The 25,062-nt window shown below is 38.9% G+C and overlaps 1 protein-coding gene across 3 annotated transcripts; it reads left to right on the forward strand.

Annotated features, from left to right (window-relative positions):
* The first annotated feature begins 866 nt into the window (after nt 1-866).
* nr6a1a (nuclear receptor subfamily 6, group A, member 1a) lies at nt 867-16,269 on the forward strand. 3 transcript variants are annotated; one of them, XM_042101545.1, is made up of 9 exons: nt 867-1,006; nt 10,695-10,925; nt 11,414-11,469; nt 12,332-12,501; nt 12,797-13,006; nt 13,245-13,499; nt 15,416-15,537; nt 15,653-15,805; nt 15,886-16,269. In XM_042101545.1, the coding sequence occupies exons 1-9, from the start codon at nt 991-993 to the stop codon at nt 16,026-16,028; spliced, it is 1,356 nt and encodes a 451-aa protein (XP_041957479.1). In that variant the 5' UTR covers nt 867-990; the 3' UTR covers nt 16,029-16,269. The 3 variants fall into 3 exon arrangements, with proteins under 3 accessions (XP_041957479.1, XP_041957480.1, XP_041957478.1); XM_042101546.1 differs by lacking the exon at nt 867-1,006 and adding an exon at nt 6,791-7,124; XM_042101544.1 differs by lacking the exon at nt 867-1,006 and adding an exon at nt 7,282-7,584.
* Nucleotides 16,270-25,062: the final 8,793 nt, after the last annotated feature.

Consider the following 25,062-nt stretch of genomic DNA (forward strand, 5'->3'; position numbering starts at 1 on the left):
CTCTCCCTTCCCCCTGCCTGACTCCCCTGTTGCATTTGAATGTAAAAAGCCTCTTATGTGTGACTTACTAGGGGGTGGTCATTAGTGTCAGTATGGGGGGCAGTGTCAGTGGGAGGGGAGTCTCGGAACTGGAGAACTCACAGGGAAGGTGCTCTGGTGGCCACCGGGATCAGGTCTGGTTTAGACTGGTCGGTGGAGTGGGCTTTGGCATTGGGAGCATTCTACATATGCAACAGTTCTTAGTCCTGTGTGTGGACAACAGTGTAAGCAGCCATTGTTTTGTTTTTTTAAATGATCAAAGCACAGTGATAGTAAATGTTGAGGATGTTGCTGGATGAAGCTGGACCTCAAGGCTCCAAAAGAAAATAAAAGATTGTCTTTACAAGCAAATAACAATAACATTGTCAAATTAACTGGCTGAGTATTTGAAATGAACAGCCCTCATTAGCCTTAAACCCTTTTCTAATACACAGATATGGGCCTTACTCACTATGTACCTGTAACCTGTTTTAACCTGAGTCAGGAAATCTGGAGATGGAGACAGTCAGCACCACACTAAGTGTGTTCTCTTGGTGCTTTGTCACTGAATTTACCTCTGTGGCTATTATGGGAGAGAGAGAGAGAGAGAGAGAGAGAGAGAGAGAGAGAAGGCTAGTGTTAGCAGACTCTGCATTGTTCAGCCACACAGAAAAATAGGGCTATCAGTTCCACACAGAACCCCCCCCCCCCCCCCCCCCCCCCTTCACTGCCATTGGACCTCGAGCCAAGCCATGACCCCAGGGCTTGAACTCTAGAGTCATGTGACCAGGCTGTAAACTGACCAGCAGCAGGGCTGAGTGAGAGGAAGCTCAGTGAGAGCCAAGCACTGGAGGTGGAGAGGGGAAGACTGCAGGCTGGGAGAGGGAAGCAGAAAAGAGTCATGAGGCCTAAGCTCTTCCTGAGGAGAATACTTGAGTGAATGTCTGCCTGGCAGACTGGGAGAAGCATGAAATGGATGCATGGGAAGGTAAGAGACATGAGGATGAGGATGTGATGGGAAAATGGAGTGGGAGAAATGGCAGCAGATGATGATGAGCTTTTTTATTTTTTGTCATTGGCAGCTAAGAACCCTAGCTAATGCTAAGAGAGATACATGAGGTTTAAGGTACAGATCTGGACAAAAGTCTGATGTCTATTAGGATATCTGTAAAACAGGTTAGGACTTATAATTGATTGCATTTCATAGAGTTGATATTGAATTTTCTGTGCTTATGTGCTTATTGTAGAAGAACAGGTTTCTGTGTGAACCAATGTTGGAAAATCATATTAGTATATTTGGCTGCTTGATTGTTTACCTACAGTTGAAAAAAACAAATAGGGGGACTGTTTGAAATCATAAAGAAATCAAGGAGGTATTCATTAAATATGAGAAGGCTTTACAAATACCATTCTTATGAATGGGGTGCAATTGTACTGTTTTAATGATAACAGTATCATGTTGATTAAGCATATTCGTTTTCAAATATTTAAAACATCACGTGTGCACAGACCATGCCTGGATTTCAATGTAACTTACCTATATTCATTATTATGAACTATGTAAATTGGGGCACATTTTGTCTTTATAATAATAATGGTTGAAAAAAACACCATGTAGGCCTTGATTAGCTCTGTTTGGTGTTGGTGAGTGTGTGGCTGACCTGAGGTATGTGGCTCTCTGGTCCATCTGGAAAAGGTTTTGTGTGCTGCGCAGGCAAAGCTGGATGGTTCATGTGATACAAGGGGTCAATAGGATCTGGTCAGTTGAACTGACCAGATCTGGTTAAGATCTGACCAGTTGGCAGGCCAACCCCCTCTGGTGTCACTGTAGCTCAGACTCAGCATTGTATCTCAGTCCCCCAAGCAAGTTTAGAAATGTTGAATTTCTGATTCTGTACACCACCTGCCCCAAAAACTAGAATTCAACCGATGTATCTAATATTTCTCTTATTAAGTAACTCAAAAAACAATATTTTATATGAGGTTATAAACCGAATAAAGCCTATAATAGTACCACATACAACACATCAGTTTAATTGCATTAAACCTGTTTTTGTATACTCTTGATATAGGCCTGTATGACTACTCCTGGTTGTTACACTGGTTGCTATAGTGAGATATAACAGAAACAGTTTGACAGAAAAGACTGATAAAAGTGGTTCTGTAGGTATACATTTATTTAATTTCTAAATAAGTATCTAAGCTGTTCAGTGTTTCTATAAATGTATCAACGTACCTTGATACATTTCCAAAATAATTATAGATGTGGATGCAGTACAGATGTATTTCTATGCAAAAATGTGTTGATCAATTGCTGGGTTTAATGTGTTGGACTTCAAGGAGCTGTATTCAACACATACACACATTTGTGATGCTCTTGAGAGAATGTTACATTGTTGAAAAAAGAAGAGTATATATGTTTATCTGAGTTTAATAGTGACTTTATGATTTGGTAATTACACCATGCATCTGATCAGGGGAGGATCACCTAAAGTATGTTATAAGCTTCAGTAATGCTGCCCTAGATGGTAGTGATACTGTGAAAGTAGCATTGTCTGCTGTTGCTAAATTGAGTTGCGAATGCAACATCTGTAAAGATGCCATTGCATTGTGAGCCAGACTGAGTTTGACCCAGTGGGAAGGGGTGAAAATGCCATTGTTGTTCTGTAGAGGATTGAAGGTGACTGATTGAGAAATCCTGAAAAGGTTACTGTACCGGGCTCCACCTCCATGATAATCCTATTGAGCGGCTGGCCATGGCAGTGTTTTTGTTTCGGGGTGGGGGGAAGTTTATCTCCGTCAGGGCATTCAGCATTCCCTTTCTGCTATTCCCCTCAACTCGTCACTCTCCCGAGCAGGAAGTCCCTTCTCTTTGGCATTCTCGAATAGGCGGGGGAGGGTGCGATGTGGCAGGGGTGGGATGTGTGTTGTGTTTGTGTGTGTGTGTGTGGTGTCGGGGGATGGGGGTTAAAGCTGTGTGAAGATCAATAGCACTAGAGGAGGTCAGCGACTCAAGGTTCCATAATGCTGTCTAAATTTAGTCGTGCCCTAAGCTTGTTTATAATGGACACGAAGGACCCTTTCCTCCAATTTCTCTGTAATGGTCGAAACTGTGCTTAGTGTGTCAAATGAGTTAAAGCCTCAATTCTCCCATATTGGCTTTTGTGTCCCCCCCTGGTGATGCCTAGAGCCTACAAACAGAAGGTCTTGGTAAACACAAATGTAAAAAAAACATTTGATACCTCTTCAAAGACAGGATTTATTTTGTCTGTGTCAAGTTTGATTGATTTGTGAAGTCTTGTTCAACCTCTTAGTTACTGCTTGACTAATTCTATCCGTTACATAGGTTTCCCTATCTGTACTAGCTACCTCTATTTACATACATAGATATAGTAACGTCAATGCCAGCCAATGCATACCATCAAAATGTCTGTTTTGAAATGGTATATGTTCAAGTTATTTATCTGGCATCCACATTGTTCAACATTAAATTCAAATAAACTGAGACATCCCTTCCAGAAAGAAGTGTTAAAATACACAGATGTTGATTTAATTTCACACACATTTACACTGTAACCACATTAACCATAAGTTTAAGAATAAACATTGTAACCAAGAGCTGCTACTTCCACCAGGAACAAGCACAGAGACAAATAGCCTACAAGTGATTTAGACCCAAACTCATTATATGTTTTGATTTACATTTACATTCACATTTTTTACATGTGATGAGGTGTTTTGCACGTTACATGGTTTGGTTGGGATTCTGTATCCAGAAACTATAGAACATTGCACAAGGATTTTGAGTTGTTTCTTTAAAATTCTGCAATGTCCTTGTATCTGAATAACAAATCCCTGTACTTGAATAACTTACACAACTTAAATTTACTATGGGAAAGAAAGCGATATAAATTAGGTTGATTTTGGTAGCTGTTCTAGCATCTTGTGATATTACTGATGTGGAGCAGATTTATGATTATGTTTGGGGGAAAAAAAACATTCAACATTTTCTAGCATTACAAAATCGTCAGTGTTGATTTAAAGCAGTTGTGCATAGTAATCTTCTGCTATTTGTCATGTGCTCATCAAGACAAAGATAGGAAACTTTTGCAACAGGAAGAGCACATTCCATATGGTCATTCATTTTGGATGAGAGAGTCAATAGGTCACATATTATGTGTGTACATATTTTGATGTATCAATGGCGATTGCTTATCTTTTATTGATTTGATCAGATTTGATTTGATTTGTTGACGCTAATGGCAGCTAAACAATAGGTCTGCTTTGAGTGGGTCAATAGTCCTATCCAATCATAGTTGTTATGGAGACAAGTAAAGCTGGCCTAGTGTTTCATTTGCTGTTATTGCATTTAGGTAAACAAAAGGACATGGCTTATTATCTATTACAAGTGTTGGATGTTCCATGAGAACAAGCAGGGTAATGGGGTCAGAAAGCAAAACAAAACAAAACAAAAAAACAGGGGAAATGCAAATGTCATCAAAGACTAATTTGAAAATTGTAGTCAAAGGAGAGATACATAAATACTACTTTATTGTCAGTTTGAAAAAGCTGATAACAAAAAAGTAGTGTACTTTTGTTTTTAATTTGAAAGCATGCTAATGCACAATATGTGTGCAATACTCACAAAATTAACATTAACATTCTGTGCACAATTAAAGGCTGATAATTCTCACTTTTGTTTGTACTTAAGCATTAGCTATCCACTTTCAAAATCTATACAGAGGAACCTTGGGGAGAGGGGACATATACATCATTATTTTACCAGTAAGAGAGGCACACTGTCAATATAGCTGAAATCTGCAAATGTATCGAAAAACACAATTAACATAACACATGTCCTCAGCAGGGGAGGGATGACAGTGGAAAATGGCTAAAAATATATAAAGCAGACTGTTCCTTCCCAGTCAGGCAATCTTTAGAATTAAACATGTATCCAGAGAAGAGCTAGCTAAAGTGGATGTCATTAGCAAGAATGAGAGCGAGTGAGTATGTTTGTGTGTGTGTGTGTGTGTGTGTGTGTGCAAGGGAGAGAGTAAATACTCTCAAAGGAGGGCGTGGGTAGAGGAAAAAAATAAGAGGAATGTCCACAGAGCTGAGAAAAGCAGGGGGGATACCGGAGGAGGCTCTAGCGGAAAAGTACAGCAGCAGGCCCCCCCCCCCCCCTTCCCTTCCCTTGTGGCTCCCCTCAGCTGGCTTGATTGTAATGGAAACGTAAGACAAAGCCTCTTCAGCACACTGCTCCTCACGACCAACTGTCCTCAAACCCATCCTCCACCAAGCAGGCCAATTTGGTGTAGTCAGTCAGTCAGCCAACATGTGTCTCCATGAGACTGGGGTGAAGTTGAAGTTACTTACACACTCAGCAAAGCTGAGCATTTGCTTAAGTTAAAGGACAGAGAAAACAAATATGAGATTACAATGTAAATTAAGTCATGTAGTCAATGTAGTCAAATGTGTTCGTACATGACAGGGGTGGGTGAGCGAGAGTGAATTGTTTCTGTTACTAACAACACACTAGGGCAGGTAGATCGGTTAACATGCAGAGGATTGGCTGAGGAAAGGAATGTCCAGATACTGCATACTTAGTAATTAAAATTGGGGTGTTACTAAAGACTTGTTACAAGAGCTATTCTTGCCAGACAGGTCCTGTTGGATTGGCATTTCCTGAAAATCAACCAAATCCTGACCCTGAAGGCTTGAATATGTCCAAAGGGTGTTGCCCAAGGACTGGGAAGGGGCAGCAGTATGTCTGTCCTGGGAGAGGGTAAATTAAGATTAGGGCTGACTCATAGGCTCCTGTCTCTAATAAAAAGAGTTATAATTATATATAATATCAGTTTTTCGTCATATGACAGGCATATTCATTTGGTGAATTGCACTTGATTTACAGAAGGGTTAAAATCTAAATGTTGTAAACAATGCCTCAACCCAGTAGACCAGTTAGGACATTACTGTATGTTTCGGTTTGGTTTAAAGTAGCTCAATTTCTCTCTTATTTCCCCAGTTTCCTTTTTTTAGTGTAACCCTCATTCAGTGATTACTGTAATAGACCTGGCAACTGTTGTCAAGCTGTAGAATTTACAGGGCAGGAGGAGACAGGAGTGGGGAATGAGGTGACACATTGAGATCAAGTGTGTGAAGGTGTGAAGCGGGGTCTTATATGGTGGCCATGCACTTGAAAGAGAGGGTGGCAAATTTGGCTAATCAAGGAAGCTATGGTGTGAATAAAGGAAGCTTACCTTCGTTGAAATGTTTTCTCATTGAAGGAAGTCTACCATTTCACATGGCACAGTTAATAAGAGTTTTAAATCCTCTGAATTTCAACATGTGTTGTGAGCTACTGACAAATGGCAAAGCAAACAGGAAGGAATCTGTTATCTCATCTGTAACATTTTGGTGCTCAGTATGTCTGAATTATATTTAATCTTAGTTGTAGCTGTTGGCAGGAGATTACTTTGTAAGTTTTGAAAAGTCCAAATGTGATACCAAATTGGTGTTTGCCATGCTTTGACACCCTTCAATATGCTATATCCACCAGTGTTTTTTTTACATTACAAACAAAACACAACAAAGTGAGAAATGTACACAAAGGCATGTAACGTCACATTGCTTTCCAGACCTACATAGTATAGGCCTACTACTACTAAATAATACTGATATTCTTTGCATGTATATACTATATGCATCTTTTATACATTACATTGTCCAAATCACTACAAAACAAAAAATGAATTAAAAGGCATACCCATGAGATTAGGTCCCACAGTAACCTTGACAAAAAGCTATTCTCCATCATTCAACAGAACCACCAATTTATGGTGAAACTCCAATTCTATTGTCATTCAAAATACCATTGTGATACTACAGTATGACTCCAAGGAATTCCAAGCCAATGTTATTTAGATGGTAATACTCCTCTGTATTTAGCACATCTATGAGAGGCAAGGCTCTGTCTCTGCCAGTGACTTTGAGCCCAAATTCAGAACTTTTGTTTTCCACATCAGTTAACCTCCTGTTTCAACTCTGTATTGGGAACCCAACCGACTTGTAGATAGTGCTCTGTGAATGGTTCAAGCTAAATGCAGGTGAGAGATAAGTATCTCTTGAATATCCCCTTTAATGATTTTAAGACATAGATTAACAAAATGGGGAGGGGGCACAGCTTCACTTAAGTTTTTGAATGCATAATTAATACAGCGGCCATAATTCTATGGAATCTGAATGAAGAATGAATGTGTCTGAGGGAGTAAATAGATCTAAGTAGTTACACATTCTTGGTAATACAGAATCCATTGCCATTTTTTATTTATGGCACTTAAGGGCCATTCACACCAGGAACGAGAATGATAAAAGATAACTGTAACTATAACGAGAAAAGCTTCCACACTGACCACATTATTGGAAAAATAGTCTTTAATCAACTAACCACCTTCCTAACATCAAATGGGTATTTTGATTACTTTCAGTCAGGTTTTCGGGCAAATCACAGCACTGAAACAGCTCTCATCAAGGTTTTCAATGACATACGCCTCAAAACAGATTCAGGTAAAACATCAGTCCTAGTGCTACTGGACCTTAATGCAGCATTTGACACTGTTGATTGCAATATTTTATTACACAGACTAGAACACTGGGTTGGATTTACAGGTATAGTTATCAACTGGCTGAAATCATATCTACAAGAAAGGAGTTTCTTTGTTGCCATTGGAAACTGTACCTCAACACCAATGTCCTTGATCTGTGGTGTTCCCCAGGGGTCGATCTTGGGGCCACGATTATTCAACCTCTATATGCTCCCACTTGGATAAATCATCCAAAATAATTTGTTTTCATATCATAGCTATGCAGATGACACACAAATTTACTTAGCTCTGTCACCAAACGACTATGGCCCCCTTGAATCTCTGTGTCAGTGTATAGAACAAATCAACACCTGGATGTCTCAAAATTTTCTTCAGCTGAACAAAGAAAAAACTGAAGTAATTATATTTGGTAAAAAGGAGGAAAGACTTAGGGTTGCCACTGTCCTTGACACAAAAGAGTTGAAAGCAAAGGAGAGGGCTGATGTCAAAGGATGATTTAGAAAAACTCATTCATGCATTTATCTCCAGCAGGATTGATTACTGCAATAGACTTTTCACAGGCCTTCTTAAAAAGACTATCAAACAGCTTCAGGTGATACAAAATGCAGCAGCTAGGGTTCTCACAAAAACTAAAAGAACTGACCACATTCCTCCAATTCTTAAGTCCCTGCACTGCCTTCCAGTAAGTCACAGAACAACTGTAGCCAGTTTTAAATCTAGACTTAAGACCAAACTGTTCTGAGATGCTTTCTGCAATGAGTTATAATTTCTGAATCTGTCTTGAAAATTATTCTACCTTGTGTCTATTATTTTGTCTTTTTAATCATTCTCTATTTTTAAATGATTTTACTTTGTGTGTTTTATGTTTTCTTTTTATTATGATCTTTACCTTTTGATCTACTCTTTGACTATATTACACTTCTATGCTTTAATTTGTTATTATTGTTTGGTTTTGTTTAAGGCACTATATAAATAAACTTGACTTGACTTGACTTGACCAACGATAAGGAAAGTCTCTCCCGGTGTTGATGGTTATAGTTATGGTTATGGATTTGGCAGACGCCTTTGTCCAAAGCGACACACAAATACAAAACAACATAATATTTAAATTGAACAGGGAACAGATTAGAATGTTGGTCAATAGCCTAATAAAATAAGCAATGAAAATGAGGGGAAAAGCAATAATAAAACAATAATGTCCATTCAATCAATAATATAAAAACAATGACATGGTAAGACTACATTAAGGAGAATATCAGTAATAAACAATAATGTCAAATTAATCAACAGCCTAATGAAAATAAAACAATATTATACAAACTATAACACATAAGAAGCGCTTAAACAACTAAGTACACGTTGAACAGGAATGTCTTTAGACCCCTCTTAAACGACCCAAAACTACCACAGGAACGGAGAGCACTGGGCAACTCATTCCACCAACATGGAACCACTGAGGAATAGAGTCTTGAATAAGACCTAGTTGTTATGACTGGTCAACATAACAGACGCTCATCAGAAGACTGCAGTGGGCGCTTGGGGATGTAAGGCTTGATTATTGAATTAAAATAACTAGAAGCAGATCCAGTCAGTGTCCTATAGGCCAAAGTGAGATATTTAAATTTAATTCTGGCTACTATAGGGAGCCAATGGAGAGTAACTAGGAGAGGAGTTACATGAATGCGATGGCTAAAATATGAAGGATTTCGATTGGCTGTCAGCTTTCTATTATTCTCAAAATCGTTCTGAAAGTGATCTGCAATGGTATCATTCTTTATGTTGTTATACTTTATGTGTGGACATTGTAATTGATATGAGCTAGAGCAATGGACCCTTTCAACAAGAAAAACAAAGGATAAACATTCTATTTTGTTCCCAATCTACTTCTGCTAGTGTTCCATATGGAATGTTAAAAACGGAAGCCTTGTGGGAACAACTATGATGCTGATAATAGAACTCTCTTGAAACGGTCAATTGTTTTTTTGCCGTTATCGTAGTTACAGTCGTTCCAGGTGTGGACGTCCCAGGTGTGGAAGGATGCACTGATTACTGTTTATGGCACTTATGTAATATGATAAGCAAGTTAGGCAAGTACAGTGTAATTAAAGCAGGCACTCACTGAGTGGATCACACTTACAATTAAGGGATTGCGATGAAAGAACAATTCATCAACATTCAGGTACTTCATGCCAAGATTCCACTAATACTTAATAAACATATTATTTATTGATAACTTCATCAAAGGAACACATGTCCAAATGAGTAACTGCATGTTCAACTGTCTCAAACAATAAAAGGTGGCTGATGGTAGTAATATTTATGCAAACACATATATTCAGGCCTAAAAGAATAGGTTTTAGGACAGAAAGTGATTTGTGGAAAGAGGTGCAGGACATTTTCCCAAGACCATAATCATGATCTGTTTTATGTATTATTATCCAACTGATGTTAGATGTTTAGCAGTGACAATTAAGGCTCTGGGTGTTTGCAAGGTTGTGCATGCTTTTTCGGTAGCTAGCTCACTAGTACATGATTTCAAGGTATCAAACTGTCTAAGCAAGGTCCTTTATCAGACACAGGGAGGTTAGGCTGTTAATGCTATAGATATGTCACTGAACATTTCAAAATACAAATTCCAACAGGATATGTAGAATATTTTTTGATCAATGCTCACAGATGTGGAGACATATAAACCAAGTGACAGTAACAGTTATATTTTTGTTAGTTCAGGTCTTGGTTTTGAGAATATCAGAATCCCCAGGATATAGTCTTCCACTGTAGTTATTTCTTAGTTAAGACTGACTACATGTATATGTGTATCTCTCTCTCTTTCTCACACTCACGCACTATTCCCCAACCCCCCCTCGGCCTGTCTTGGTTTATCTATAATTCATACTGCCTGTTTTACAGCTGGTATTCTGAATATGATATGTTATCTCTTGTTCCTTGACTTTGTTGAAAAAAAGTGAATGTCACCGGCAAATGCCAGCTAAAATCAATAGCAACACAAAGGTATCCTTGGCAATAGTTCCCTAGAAGTGATGTTATTTCCCCTCCTTTTTTCTCCCTCAGATGATCAGGCTGACCAGCGTTCTTGCCTCATCTGTGGTGACCGCGCCACTGGACTGCACTATGGCATCATCTCCTGCGAGGGCTGCAAGGGCTTCTTCAAGCGCAGTATCTGCAACAAGCGCGTGTACCGCTGCAGCCGTGACAAGAACTGCGAAATGTCGCGCAAGCAGCGGAACCGCTGCCAGTACTGCCGACTGCTCAAGTGTCTGCAGATGGGCATGAACCGCAAAGGTGAGGCTGATCTGTGAGCCCAGAGTTTAAGAAGAATTTTAGTGACCAAATTACATTTAATTATGCACTAAATTTGTATCATAGCTCATGTTGGTTACAGGGTTTCAAATGATGTATTCCTTTTGGATGATCTTCTCTCATTAGTACAATCTGTGGTGATGAGAGATGGAACTGGAATATAATGCAGGCAACTTGGGAAAAGCACCGAGCTTTGGTTAACACATGGCACTATCTAGTGGCCATAGTAGTGTATGACAAGTTGCAGTCACTGTCAAGATCAGTTTTTACATTACATTACATTACATTTAGCAGACACTTCTTGACCAAAGTCATTTCAGTTGATAAGTGTTTAAATCATCTTATGCAGTATTATTTCTTTATAATATCAAAACTATAGCAATATTGTATGTGCACATGGATTTTTGTGAGACTTTGCAAAGAACTTTTTCTCAAACCTTTGCTGACCATATTTGTTCTTTACTTCACAGCAATTAGGGAGGATGGCATGCCAGGAGGGAGGAACAAAAGCATTGGGCCTGTACAGGTAAGTCCAGACAGGAATCAGATTGTTTCATTGTGATGAAGTCTGTAAAGGTTTAATAAATACCTAATCATTATAGCAAAGCCATTGTGAAATCTATTGAGGGCATATGTTCTGTATGTCTGGTTCTCTGCCGAGCATACTGTATATCCTGCAGAATTTGTACAGACTGAACACACTGATAATATTTCTTAGATACTTTAGTTGATGTTGTCTGTCTAGGTTGCACATTTTCTGCACAGCTCATGTGTACACATTTGTAATTTAGACACATTTGACCTTGAAAACTTATCCTAACTTTCACTGTTTGGGTACGGGTGTCTGTGTCTATGTGTGTGGGTGTTTGGGTTGGGTTTAGGAGCAGTTTCACATTGGGGTAATGTCCTTGAAGTGTGTGTGTGTGAGCCTCTTTCGCTCTGTCTATGTGTGTGTGTGTGTGTGTGTGTGTGTGTGTCTCCTTCTGCTCTCCCTAATCAATCCTTATACAAAGCCCATGCTAGCCTACCTCTTGTTGTGCCCTGTTAAAGTACAGAGAAGTAAAGCTGAAATTTCAATTCAGTTAAGCAAGACAGAGAGGGGGAAAATACTTTCTTACAATCTTGCATGTCAAAATGTGTCGACTAGAATAGGAAAGCCAAATTCTAAGTATAAATTGTAATTCTCAAAATGTTGTCTCTTGAAAATCAGTTCTCATTAAGAACAGAACATTAGTCAATTGTGTTAGTTTTTAACTGTTAATTGTGAATTATGACTTGGCCTAGGCCTACATAAAAATGTGTAAACCTCACAAGAGATTTGGTTTGAATCTCTAAATATGGTTGTCTGATGGTTCCACTCTCACATTTGCACCCCATCCCCCAAACAGATAACTGATGAGGAGATAGAAAGGATTATGTCAGGGCAGGAGTTCAAGGAGGAGGCCAACATGCCAGACCACACTTGGAGCAACAATGGCGACAGCAGTGACCACAGTTCCCCTGGCAATGGTGTTTCCGAAGGCAACCAACCATCTCCAGCTTCCACCTTATCGTCCATGTAGGTTCTGCCCTTTCAAGCTTTCGTTCATTACATAAAACACTATACTGCAAGGACATAAAATGCTCTAAATGTCTCAGGATGATGAATATTAACATATCTGTAGAAATGTAAATGACTGTTTCAAGTGCGGATCTCCACAGTCTGTATAAAACTTTGCTAGTTACAGAAATTAGGAAAATGCAATGTTTCACCACATTCTTTGCATAGGCATTCAGAGAGACACAATATGTCCACTGTTGCTTGCTGTCATCACAATTCAAAGAGCATATTTTGCCTTGTTATGCCCCTGCAGTCGCTCTGTAGAGATGAATGGCTATACCACTGCACTAAGGGACCAGTACATTGGCAGCGCCATGACCACACACTACCAGTTCCTTCCGCATCTATTCAGCTATGCTACCCAACCACGCAGCCTCTATCCACAATCCCACACCCTCATCACCCAGCTGGTGGCTGCAGAGGAGCTAGCCCCACTGGAAACACCCATGCTTATCGAGGAAGGGTAAGAGCTCTAAATCGTACATGCATTTGGGAAGTACACTTTGTTGGAGTCCAAGTTCAGAGAATTACTTTCCAGCATTTCAAAGCAAACTGAGAATTGCAATCTGCCTCAATTTTTTAGCCACATGATAAGACATAGAGGTCCACGATTGCAGAATAGAAAATCTTTGTGACTTGATATAAACAACTCACATATATCCAATATACAAAAATTATATCTACAGCCACTGTCCCCCCAGGTACAGGGTGACCCAGGTAGAGCTATTTGCCTTGCTGTGCCGCCTGGCTGACGAGCTGCTCTTCAGGCAAATCGCATGGATTAAAAAGCTCCCATTCTTCTGCGAGCTCACCATCGAGGACTATACGTGCCTGCTCAGCTCCACCTGGCAGGAGCTCATCCTGCTGGCCTGCCTGACCATCTACAGTGCACAGGTGCTGAAGGACCTGGCCGACGTCACCACCAAGTACACGCCAACGGATGAGGAACTTCAGGGGTGAGTTACAGAGGACTCGATGTCTTACACAAGGGTGAAATAGTTTCATTCATCATGATGACATGATTATTTGGGGTTGCATTAGCACATTGGGGGGGGGGGGGGGGGTATTTTACGCCTATGAGTAGACATGCTACTCATTAGACTACTAAGCAGAGGAACAGAGGAAAAGTGGTCATACCATTAAGAGACATGGTGCAATCGTATAGCACAACAGGATGAGAAAAGGCTTGTGGCAAAATTAAATTTACTTGAAGCACAGACATTCAGTATACAGTGTTTCACTTACTAAACTTGTCATAGTAAGCCTTTTCCCAGTAATAATACAAAGATGTAAGCTGATACTTCTTTGTTAACTTCATGACTTCAGTATAGTTTAGTGTCAAATCACCTTTAAAGGTTCTCTTAGCACGGTTGGGTAACGTCACTTCTATTGAGAGCTCGCCCCTCCCTCCCCCTTCCTCCCGTGCAATTGAAACTGACATGAACGTGCATCTCGTTGGTGATTGGCTGAATAATTTGTTGCATGTCTTTTTGGAACGTTGCCTAATGCTAACTAACTAGCTAACTGAAATAGCAGCAATCATTCAGGACTCAGCTCGCTAAATATGACTTCGACTGACAAAAGGAGTTCATTTGGCATTACAATAGAATAGGTCATCCCTCTAGGCTTTGTAATTTGCGTTCAGCTTGCAGCAGTGGTTTAATATTAGTCAAGATGGGACTTGGCTGATTGAGTTTTCCTCTGCCACTACCAATATTGTTGACAGTGTAGATCCCGCCCCTTCCTTGATTTCAGTTGGCTAGCAAGAGAGAAGTGACATTGACGAGCCCAGCGTTGTTCTAAAAGTTGAACAGATTTCAACTTTCAGCACTCAGAGCGCCGCGGAAAAAAAGATCAGCGCCAAGGGCTTTTTTCTGCCAAGGGAATGTGAACGCTGAATAACATAACAATTTAAGGATCTGAAATTCTATGTTGAATTCAATGAACCCAGATATTCTTTAGAACATTCATTTCCCAACATTCCCGTACACCTTAAAGACTTAAGGAGTATAGACAGGCTGCTTAGTTGGCACACTTGGACCTTATGTTTCTGGAGAAAAACAGATGTTCAAATGGACCCTTTCATCCTTCTTATTTGAGGGAAGGTTCACAGGATGTGCGGGAGTAATCCTGACATAGACAGGGAGAACCTAAAATAATTGTTATGTCTGACGCCCACTGTAAGAAAGGCGCGGTATTAAGTTGTAAATATGTCACAGTGTGTGATAAAAACTTGCAGACTGGGCTGGTCTCCACTGAATGGAACTTCCTGCAGGTTTTAATAACTACAACTCTGTTCCACCAGAGGCACTTCAACAATACAGTTAGGAACAAGAATGTAGTCATTGTATTTAAACAACAAATGTAAAAGTTACACTATGTAACAATTTCATATCATGAGGAAAGTGCAGTAATATATTAATGTTACATACTGTATATTAATATAACAAATTGTATAGAATAACATCCTATAGACTATGACAGATTTTGGCACATTTTGAAATACAGGTTCATCACAGACCAGAGATCTAGAAAAAGGGGCACAGTGGAGTGTAAATTAGCACTGGTATAAATATGTCCTCTTACAGATTCTCACTTTAATCTCCACATGGATGTACAGTTAAATTTTGCCCTGATGTAGATGTTGGTAAATCAGCCAGTCTAACAGTCGAATTAAGAGTAATGGGAAGTAATAGCAAGATACACTAACAGAGAAACAAATACAACTTCCATTTTACTGTATGTCAACATAAGTAACAAATAGATGGTGATTTATCACTTTATCAATGCTATAACTTCTATATACAGTAGCTTCTAACTATAAGTGTACCATAGATCAAACAGTTTTACAAATCTAGCCTAATCTATCTAGGTTCAGCGAGGATGGAATGGAGGTTATGGAGAAGCTTATATATCTTTTCCGCAAGTTCCACCAACTGAAGGTCAGCAATGAAGAATATGCCTGCATGAAAGCCATCAACTTCCTCAACCAAGGTACCCAGCCCCAGCACCTGTAAAGCCTGCCTCTTCAACATAATTAAAAATTAAATTACTGAAAACTGCAACACTGCTGTCATACTATTGCTCTCAATGATTCTTTCACTTGCAGATATCCGTGGTGTCACCAGTGTTTCCCAGTTGGAGCAGCTGAATAAACGGTACTGGTATGTCTGCCAGGACTACACCGAATGCAAGTACCCGCACCAACCAAAACGCTTCCCAGAGATCATGATGTGTTTGCCTGAGATTCGCTGCATTGCAGGTAAGTAACCTCAAACGCACTCACTTTCATGCCAACTGCACTAACCAAAACACGACTTAAACCAAACGTCTGTGTTTCAGGGAAGTTAGTAAACGTTCCCCTGGAGCAGCTGCCCTTGCTGTTCAAAGCAGTCTTGCACTCCTGTAAGTCCAGCCTGAATGGCACATACCGCAGCACGGGAGCCTCCCCATGTCCTCCTAAGGGCACTGCCCCTGCCAACTGAGGTCCCGCCATGACACGTCCTCGATCAGCACAAAGGCACCCTGTAGGCCTACCTCTGGGGAGACAGTGAGCGGACAGGGTCGAAGGGCGATGACATCCAATGAATGTGTAACGCAGCTATATGTTACTTTTGTTTCTTTATATATTTATTACCTGACAGAGCTGAATGTATACTGATCCACACTGTGCAAATGCTTCTGTTAAAACAAATGCACAAAAAAAATAATATTTCTTCGGAGTTTACAAGTGTGTATTCAATTGTAAAATGTGTCGGTGTTGCCATCAGTAGAGCTAGTTTTGACAGTACTGTATGTGAAATTATATTTTTGATTTATTGAAATACTACCTCAGGAATGTGATTCTACTATTATTCAGGTACCTTCTCTCTGTGCTTGTAATTATATGCTCCCCAGTCTATTTAAAACAACCCACATTAACCCCACAAACTAGAGGATTTAGACTCTTTAGTGCCTCTGAGTAACTGCTTGAATGGTTACATAAACGGTCGGGCAGACTTGTAGGTAACTGTATTGCTCTCTCTCCATCTCTCTCACCACCTCTCTCTTTCTCTCTCTCTGTACACTGCACTACAAAGTGGTCTAATCCTTAGGGGGAATAATGTGGGTGTTTTAGTTGGTGAAATCATAGACTGAGGGCAAGACATTTTATGGAAATATTTTTTTTTAGTCTTTATGTTCATTTGTTGAACATCAATTTTATGCAAACCATTGACCTCACAGATACGTGATTTTTAAACTGATGAAGGTGTAGACACCCACTGCTGGGATAAACAAAGTCAATTCCAACTGCTGTCTTGATTACAGGGAGACAGTGTTCATATAACACTCAAAGTCTCTTCTTTGCACAGTACTGGCCTAATTCTCCATTCACCATTCTCCTGCAGATCCAGATAGACATTAAGAAAATGCCTCATGATGGTGGTGAAATCATGCTTTTGGGGAAATACTACCCTGGCCTTTACTTGATTCTCGATGAGGACTATATGTAGTTCAAATCAGCTGCCATCTGGTACACCATTGCCACCGATGCAAAAAATGTAAATTCTTGTCTAGTCGACAAGGAGTAATTTTTTTTTTTATTTCCACTGTTTAAAAGCAACAAATATTATTTTATAGGCTTCTTGACTCAGTTACTTTTTGAGACATAATGAAGTCTTAAAATGTATCTAGTCTTACATGCTGCTTGAAAGAAAAATGTCATTCCTTTTTCTGAGGTGCAATTCAGCAGCTTTTGTGTGAATATTCAATGGACAAGAGGTCAAACCCTTTTCAGGACCAGCAGTTGGACCAGCAATTGGACTCATGCTTTAAACAGGGTAAAATGACCAATTTTGTTGTTTTGTTTTCATTTTACAGTTACTCAGATATCACAATACTGACAAACTTGTTGTTTTGTAGTTGTAGAAACATGGACATTGTAGGTCCTTTTAGTGTTTTTGTTTTCTTGGACATTTTCTATTATTATTTTGTTTTGTTTGTACTGAAGGAGATTTATTTTGAGGGTGTTTTGTGAGACTGTGATTATCAGCTGAAATTTTCACACATGAATCAAATCACAATGTTCCCCCGAGAGATTCATCAGATCACCAATATCTTTAGCCACAGCATTACTAATGAGTGGCAATCTAGCTGCATGGTTTACTACAGCCTACAACTTTGTTAGGTATGATAACAAAATTCCTCATTGTCATTGTTAACATTCCAAAAATGAATGCAAAATGAAAATGTTTACAATTTGCACCAGACAATGACTAGCAGGGAGCAATATGCATGTTAAAGTAAAACTCTTGCCAAAATGTAACCTAGGGTTTTTTTGTGAATGTACCCGAGTCAAACTTTCGGTTAAAAGCATAATTACAACGTAAGCACCACTTTTAAGATTGACCGTATTTTCGTTTTCGGGTCAAATGGCCTTTTGAATGGGAGTGCTAGGGACACTACTAATATGATCGCATCAAAATCGCTATTTTTAAAACATTAAGAAGGCTCGACACAACATGAAACTTTGCTCGAAGAATCACCAGGGTCTCACACATGAACTCGAGCATTGAGAACATTGTTTGTGTACACAAGAGTTTACTAAAAAGAAAGGTTTTGAACAACTCACTTTAGCAGTTGTTTTTTCCGCTCGCTGCCATCTTGCCAGAAGTGAGTTGTTCAAAAGCGGTTATGGTGATTTTGATGCGATCATAGTTGTTGCCCCTAGCACTCCCATTCAAAAGGCCATTTAAAATATGGTCAATCTTAAAAGTGGCGCTGACGTCGTAATTATGCCTTTAAACAAGAATTTGACTCGGGTACATTCACAAAAAGACCCTAGGTTGCATTTTGGCGAGAGTTTTGCTTTAAGAGAGGACAAGTCTCGGGCTTATTAGGCCCATCTTAAGCTTCCTGCTTAATAGCTGCTTTCCTACATCCTTTTTTTTTTATCACTTTTTATAGTCATTAATATTCTGCACAAAAACTCTTTCAAAAACATTTTCAGTTGTTCAAACACTGTTGGAGAAGATCCTTCACAATTTCATACTTTCATTAAGACACCTCTCAAGTATCCTAAGGACTCTAGTCCACAGTACCACCACACTATTGGGACAGCTCCAGAAACTGATCCAGTTTAATATTCCAGCCTTATTTGCTAATTAACTGTGAATTCAGTTCCTAAACTGTTGGTTTAATGACAACAATATGTGCCACTAAAGGGAATTATAATTAAGGTAATCCATGTGCTGTTATAAACCTTCACATGTATCAGTTGTTACAATGTACTTGATTTATGCTTACGAGGTGAACAGTGTTTAAGCTTCGACCTGATGTTTTTTTTAGGGGTTTTTATTTGATGAGGCATTCTAACTCTCAGGGATTAATATGCTGTTAGAGTGACCTTTTTTGACCTTAGCCTGACGCTTGTACTGACTATCATGACCTATGAACTCAACACTGGAGATTATGTGTAACCTTAAAGCAGCTAGGGTACAGCTAATGTCCAAGGATACTTCCAGCACAATGCTAAGCTTTGTGTTTTGGTCTTAACCCAATTCATCTTGAAAGCCACTCACATGCTTTTTAACGTTTTTTTTTTAATGTTTTCTTTATTATGTTTTTACATGTGTCTTTGCAGAGCTTACCTTTGTTTTGCGATTTTTATTTTAACATTCAACATTGAAACTACCTCCTTTTATGTCTCATCATGTTGCATGTTTCCATGATAGAAAGAAGTGTTTTCCACTGGTTACATTACATCAGTGCTGTTCACGATTATGTGTCATACCTTTGTATCTGTTGCTTAACATTTAATCATTTGTTAAAATATATATATTCTTCACATGCAATACTATGCTACCTCAGACTGAACCTAAGCCTTCTTTCAGTGTTTGTTTTCATTATTTGCCACATCCCACATTTACTGTATGTCACTCCATTCTTCCGAATTGGTTCTGTGACTCCCTTGCAGGAGAATATTACTTTCAGGTAGCTCTGTGCAGCATCCTTTAAACAGGCACTGAGCAGTTCATATCCTCTTTACCATCCCTGTCATGTTAGCTCTGAAATACAGAATCGTTTTAAAACTACATGGCAGTATTCTTCCAGCAGGGTCAGAAATAAAATTTGTAAAGTGTATACGAGCACAGTTAATCTCTCTGTAACTGCATGCTGTATCCAAGAATGTCAAGGATAGTGGCAACAGCAAAGTTAATGCCAGTATTTTTGTTGTGAAGGCATTTCATTAAGAATGTAATTCTTGTCAGACTTACGTTTTTTTTGTAGCTTGTGACATTAATTTGTTTACCTCTCAAGGCTATGACACTTTCTCAGCCAATCAGTTTTTTTGTTCTATCAACTGTTACGGGTATATGCTGATTGTTTTTTTTTGAAGGACTATCATTAGTAATGTCAATGTTATGGAAATATAACCTTCACAGATGGTGGTCGGTCCCTTGCACCTCTCTCTTAAATTACAAAGGAGAGATTTTACACATACCACAATTATAAATGTAAGGGGTTTAGACAGACCAAATAGACCAGAGAGATGGCCAGTATGGGCTGACAACATATAGAGAAACTCCCCCACGGGGTAACTGTAAAGTGAAACAAGTTTAACTGAAACAGCTCACTTTAGAACATCAGGTTTTCTTTTGTGTGGTCAGCCTGGACCTCTGGCTCCTATTGGACTACCTGTGAAGAATGTGATCCATGTGTTATTAAAGCATGTTTAAAATGTGGTAGAACTTGAAACCAAATAAATGTGAATCTTATGCAACTGTGAAACGTTTATCATTTAATTTATTTCTTCATTCATTTATGACACAAACTATATAATATATTGGAAATGCATGTCATTCTTGGATATGAATTGATAATATTTTTTATATGCTTCACACTGTAACATAATTTAATGCAGAGAATTCTCAGTTGACTGGTAACATTTTGAGGCTGGGTTCAGGGATGGATTACTGCACGGGCCTACCGGGCCCAGGGGCCCAAGGGGTCAGGGGGCCCTGAAGCCCAAGCCTTTGCATGGAATCATTGCCTCAATATCAACAAATCAGGATGTAGGCTATGAATCTGATTGAATTTAGTATTGGTCATCGCCAAAATGCACCAGAATACAGGAAATCACATCAAACACATACAAATTTTCTGGGGGAGGACCCCCAAACCCACCCTCCCACATATACGACAATTAGTAGGGGGCCCTTAATACATCTAGGCCCAGGGGCCCTAAAGTTCATAATCCGCCCATGGCTGGGTTAATTACTGTGAGCTTGACATGGCATGATACAAGTTAGCCTAGCTAGCCTTTAACTAAAAGGGAGCTATAGTCTAACTGGTGTAACCCACTGATGAAAAAAAGGTAACTTCCCAAAAAGTTGGCGTGTTCCTAGGTAATATATAAAATCTCACTAGAAGGTAAATGCTTGTATGATATCAATGCAATCTGGCAACATTAAATGCAATTTTGTGCTTCATTGGAAAGCATTTTTGCATGTCACACAGCGTGAAGTGATATCACATGAACTGATATCAGTATATGAAAAAAAAGTTTGCTTTTGTAAATGATAGGCAATTTCAATACAATTTCAATACAGATCCTGTCTCCAACTGCAAAATATCAGTATCATTGGTTTCCAGTATTTATATGTGTAAGGTCTTTTTCTAGTAGTAAAGCAGGTTTGACCTTTGAGTAGGCTAAACTAATATCCTTCAGGCAACACACATTTGTGCTTTATTTTAGGCAGTAGCACCAACAGTATATGGGCAGTTATCTTAAAGGTTAACTCCGGAGTAAAACCAACCTAGGGTCTTTTTACGGTAGTTAACTACTTCTTAACATATACAAGTATTGTGATTCGATACTGTGATATACTGCGATTCATGTCTCCCATATTATTCAAAGGCATTACAAAAAATAAGGAAAATAAGACTTCAACTCACTTCAAATTTCACATTTAATTCTGTGAACATTATCTTCTACACTTTAGCTGAAGTGCAAAAACTTAGTAGGAGGGTAGAGCAAAAACTTTGTCATGGCATGGTGCATGTCAAGGTCCTTTCTATTAGCTTTTGTTGAAAACCGAAATACACCCACACTTTCGATGTGAAATTGCGTTGTGTATGACAGTTTGTGATTGTGAAGCCATTGAATGCACAACAACAAAGCGCCACAACAAGTGCCACCTTGTGGACGTAATAAGCTAATTTAATGTTATCAGAGTCAGGACTTAAAATTAATTTTTTTAAAAAGGGGGGGGGGGGGGGGGGGGGATCCCTGCATGGGGTTACGTTCGATTCAAGTCAGAAGTTGGTCCGTCAGGTCCACATATGATGGCTAGAGTTGCGGGAATAAATTATGCGCTATACCTGCAATCCCGTGCTGAAATTTAGGGCCTGAGAGTAAACCCTGAGTAAACCCGACTCAAATAAAAGTAAAATAGATCATTATATAAGTAACTAGATGTACCGCATAGCGGTACAAAATATGACCGCCGCTCAGTGCTGTACATCCGTTCCGTAAATCACACTTCAATTTGTCTCCATATTTTACTCCATCCCCCACTCTTGAAACTTTTGTGTATGCTTGTTTGGCATGCCTGAGTGTGTGTGTGCGGCTGCACAGAAAGTAGCCTACTGGTGCTGAAAAGGTGAATAGATTGTAGAATAGCCAAAGAAGATGTAGCATTGTTATAAAACCTTTAAAATCTCTAAACAATCACAAGTAGGGCAGTTCATCACAGTTCATCCATTGCAACTGGATTGAAAGGTCACTTACACCTGTGCTACATTGTATTTGGGAAAAGCAAAAGGTATCAGCATAATGTTATTTATTTATTTATTTATTTATTTATTTATAAACAAAAACATCTCTGTCAGTTCCATGCCGTTTTCAACAGCTATCAAAAACAAAGGTCATTTTTGGATGGATGGATTTTTTGTGAATGTTTCTTTTTCTACATAAGATTTTAGTCATCTTTAGTAGTCCGGCAGCCATGGGGTCAGACCTGGTTTTGTCGGTTAAAGTTTTTTTTTTTGCAGAATCTTGTAGACCAGGGGTATCTCTTTAAGATTTAGGAGGGTGCCCAGTGATATCCCTTGGGCAATTTTGTATATTAACCCTTTCTTGTTCAATGTATTGAATACTAGGTAAGACACTATAGGTGAATAGGGTAAAAAAAAATAACTAACAGATATCACTATGAAACTTCCCCAGTTGATTACTTACATTAATATGGAAAAAAAATGTATTACAAGTTATCTGAAATTTAATGTTTGAATATGCAAATTAGGCACAATCTAATTAAATATGTGCTGATTTGCATAAAGTTTAAAAAGAAAAAATCTGATTGATTAGATGAAGCCGGGTTCAAAATTACTTTTTCATTGTGTTTACATATTAGATGAAAAGTCTTTTACACAGGAAATTTGTATTACAAGTTTTCTGTAATTTAATGTTTAAATATGAAAAAGCCCAATGTGCCAAAATCATGAAATAGGATATACCTCTAATTTCAAGATGAGTAGGCATACTCATATTAAATGCAAATCAACTCAATTAAAATGTACTAAAATACAATGTTCTGTGTGATAGTTTTTCAGACAGTACATTCAAATTTGGACAATTTAACACTTTACTAAGTGAATTAATGAATTTCTATATTTCAGATAATGCCAGTCAGGGAGCCATGGGGTCAGACCTGTTTTTGTGGGTTATTTATTTATTCATTTTTGCTTAGACTTGTTGACTTGGGGTGGCTCTTTAATACTTAGGAGGGTGCCCAGTGTGATATCCCTTGGGCAACTGCAACCTGGCAACTGCATCTGTTAGAGCTACAAGGATTTTCACTCTTGCAGCCACATCTGATCATCTCCAAAACGTAGTTTGGTGCAAGTTTCCCATGCATTTCTATGGAGGATTTTTTAAGTGTTGTGACTCCTCATTAGAAAGTCTCTGGTAAACCTCCATCCACACCTAAGAGACGTGCTATTGAGAGATAATAGCACGTAGCACCCGTGGATTAGTTTCCTCTCCCACTCTGAGAATGAAATCGGCACTTCAGAAGCACCTACATACACCAAACTTTCCAGTCTTATACCTAACTATATTTAGAAGGCTTCTACAGAGGGGTTTGTTGATATGTTATTCCTAGCCTTTTTATATTACATTTTATTCCTAAAAACATGGCGAAAATGTATTTTTTTAAAGGCTATTGGCAGTATTTTCTGATTTACGGAATAAATAAAAGAGATATCTAAAATTCCCTGTGTAAAAGACTTTTCATCTAATATGTCAACACAATGAACAAGTAATTTTGAACCTGGCATCATCCAATGTTCCGATTTAGTTTTTTTTTTGTTTATGCAAATCAGCACATATTTAATTAGATTATGCTTAATTTGCATATTTAAACTTTATATTACAGATAACTTGTAATACATTTCTTTTCCATATTAATGTAAGTAATCAACTGGGAAAGTTTCATAGTGATATCTGCTAGTTAATTTTTTTGCCCTATTCACCTGTGGTGCCTCGCCTTATATTCAACACATTGGACAAGAAAGGCTTAATATCGAGAATTGCCCAAGGGATATCACCGGGCACCCTCTCTAATCTTATTGAGTTACCCCTTGACAGCAAGAAACAGCAAAAAAAAAAACTTTAACCGACAAAACCAGGTTCACCTAAATTATGGCATTTGGCTGCCGGACTATAGTTCATGTAATACTTTATTGTCAATGCACAAATTAAGCAACAGTAGTCTGAAACGTTATTGTTAATGCACAAATTAAGTAACTAGTAAAGTAGTCTGAAACGAAATGCTGTTTTACATCTAACCAGTGGTGCAAATAACTGACAAGTCTTGATGAAATGCGTCGCTAGATTGTTCATACACACTTTTAACGGGCCAAAGTTGAAGAGCTGTTGTCCGTTATTGTTCGTGCAAATATAGGCTGATTCATGTTCCCTTGCATTGTGTAACTGAGGTCCATGGCTAGTCTGGCTTTCACCAGACCAAGCTCAATCTTTTAAGAAATCAAAAAATAAATAGCGGGCAGATCAGGCTGGGTTCACCCAGCCCAGTCCATAGGCACCCGATATTGTTTAATTTTCCGATTGAGATATCCACGCTCTGGCTATTCTAAATGCAAAAATGCATCAGGGAGTTATGACAAAACTGTAACTAACAAACTAGATCATAATAGAAAGCTGTTAGCTTCCCTAAGCTACAGGTAGGCTTATAAGGTAGGCCTATTTACAACATAAATTGTCAATAGGCTATGCTGGCGACACAAATAAAATCTCCTTTGGAAACCAATGGCTTACGCCTTACAGTATCAAGCGGACTTAAACTGCCATATCGTGGCGAAAAGTTGTAATACAATTCACGCAGCTCCATGAGTCAAGGAAAGCGCGAATGAAGTAGCCACTTCTAAATGGGACCCACTAGGCCTACACAGTAGCTTAAGGTGTGTTGCTAAAGCAGCCATGTCATTGGATACTTCACACACACGTGCTTTTTA

Source organism: Alosa sapidissima, chromosome 8, assembly GCF_018492685.1.
Source record: "Alosa sapidissima isolate fAloSap1 chromosome 8, fAloSap1.pri, whole genome shotgun sequence".
In the NCBI taxonomy this organism is placed as follows: domain Eukaryota; kingdom Metazoa; phylum Chordata; class Actinopteri; order Clupeiformes; family Clupeidae; genus Alosa; species Alosa sapidissima.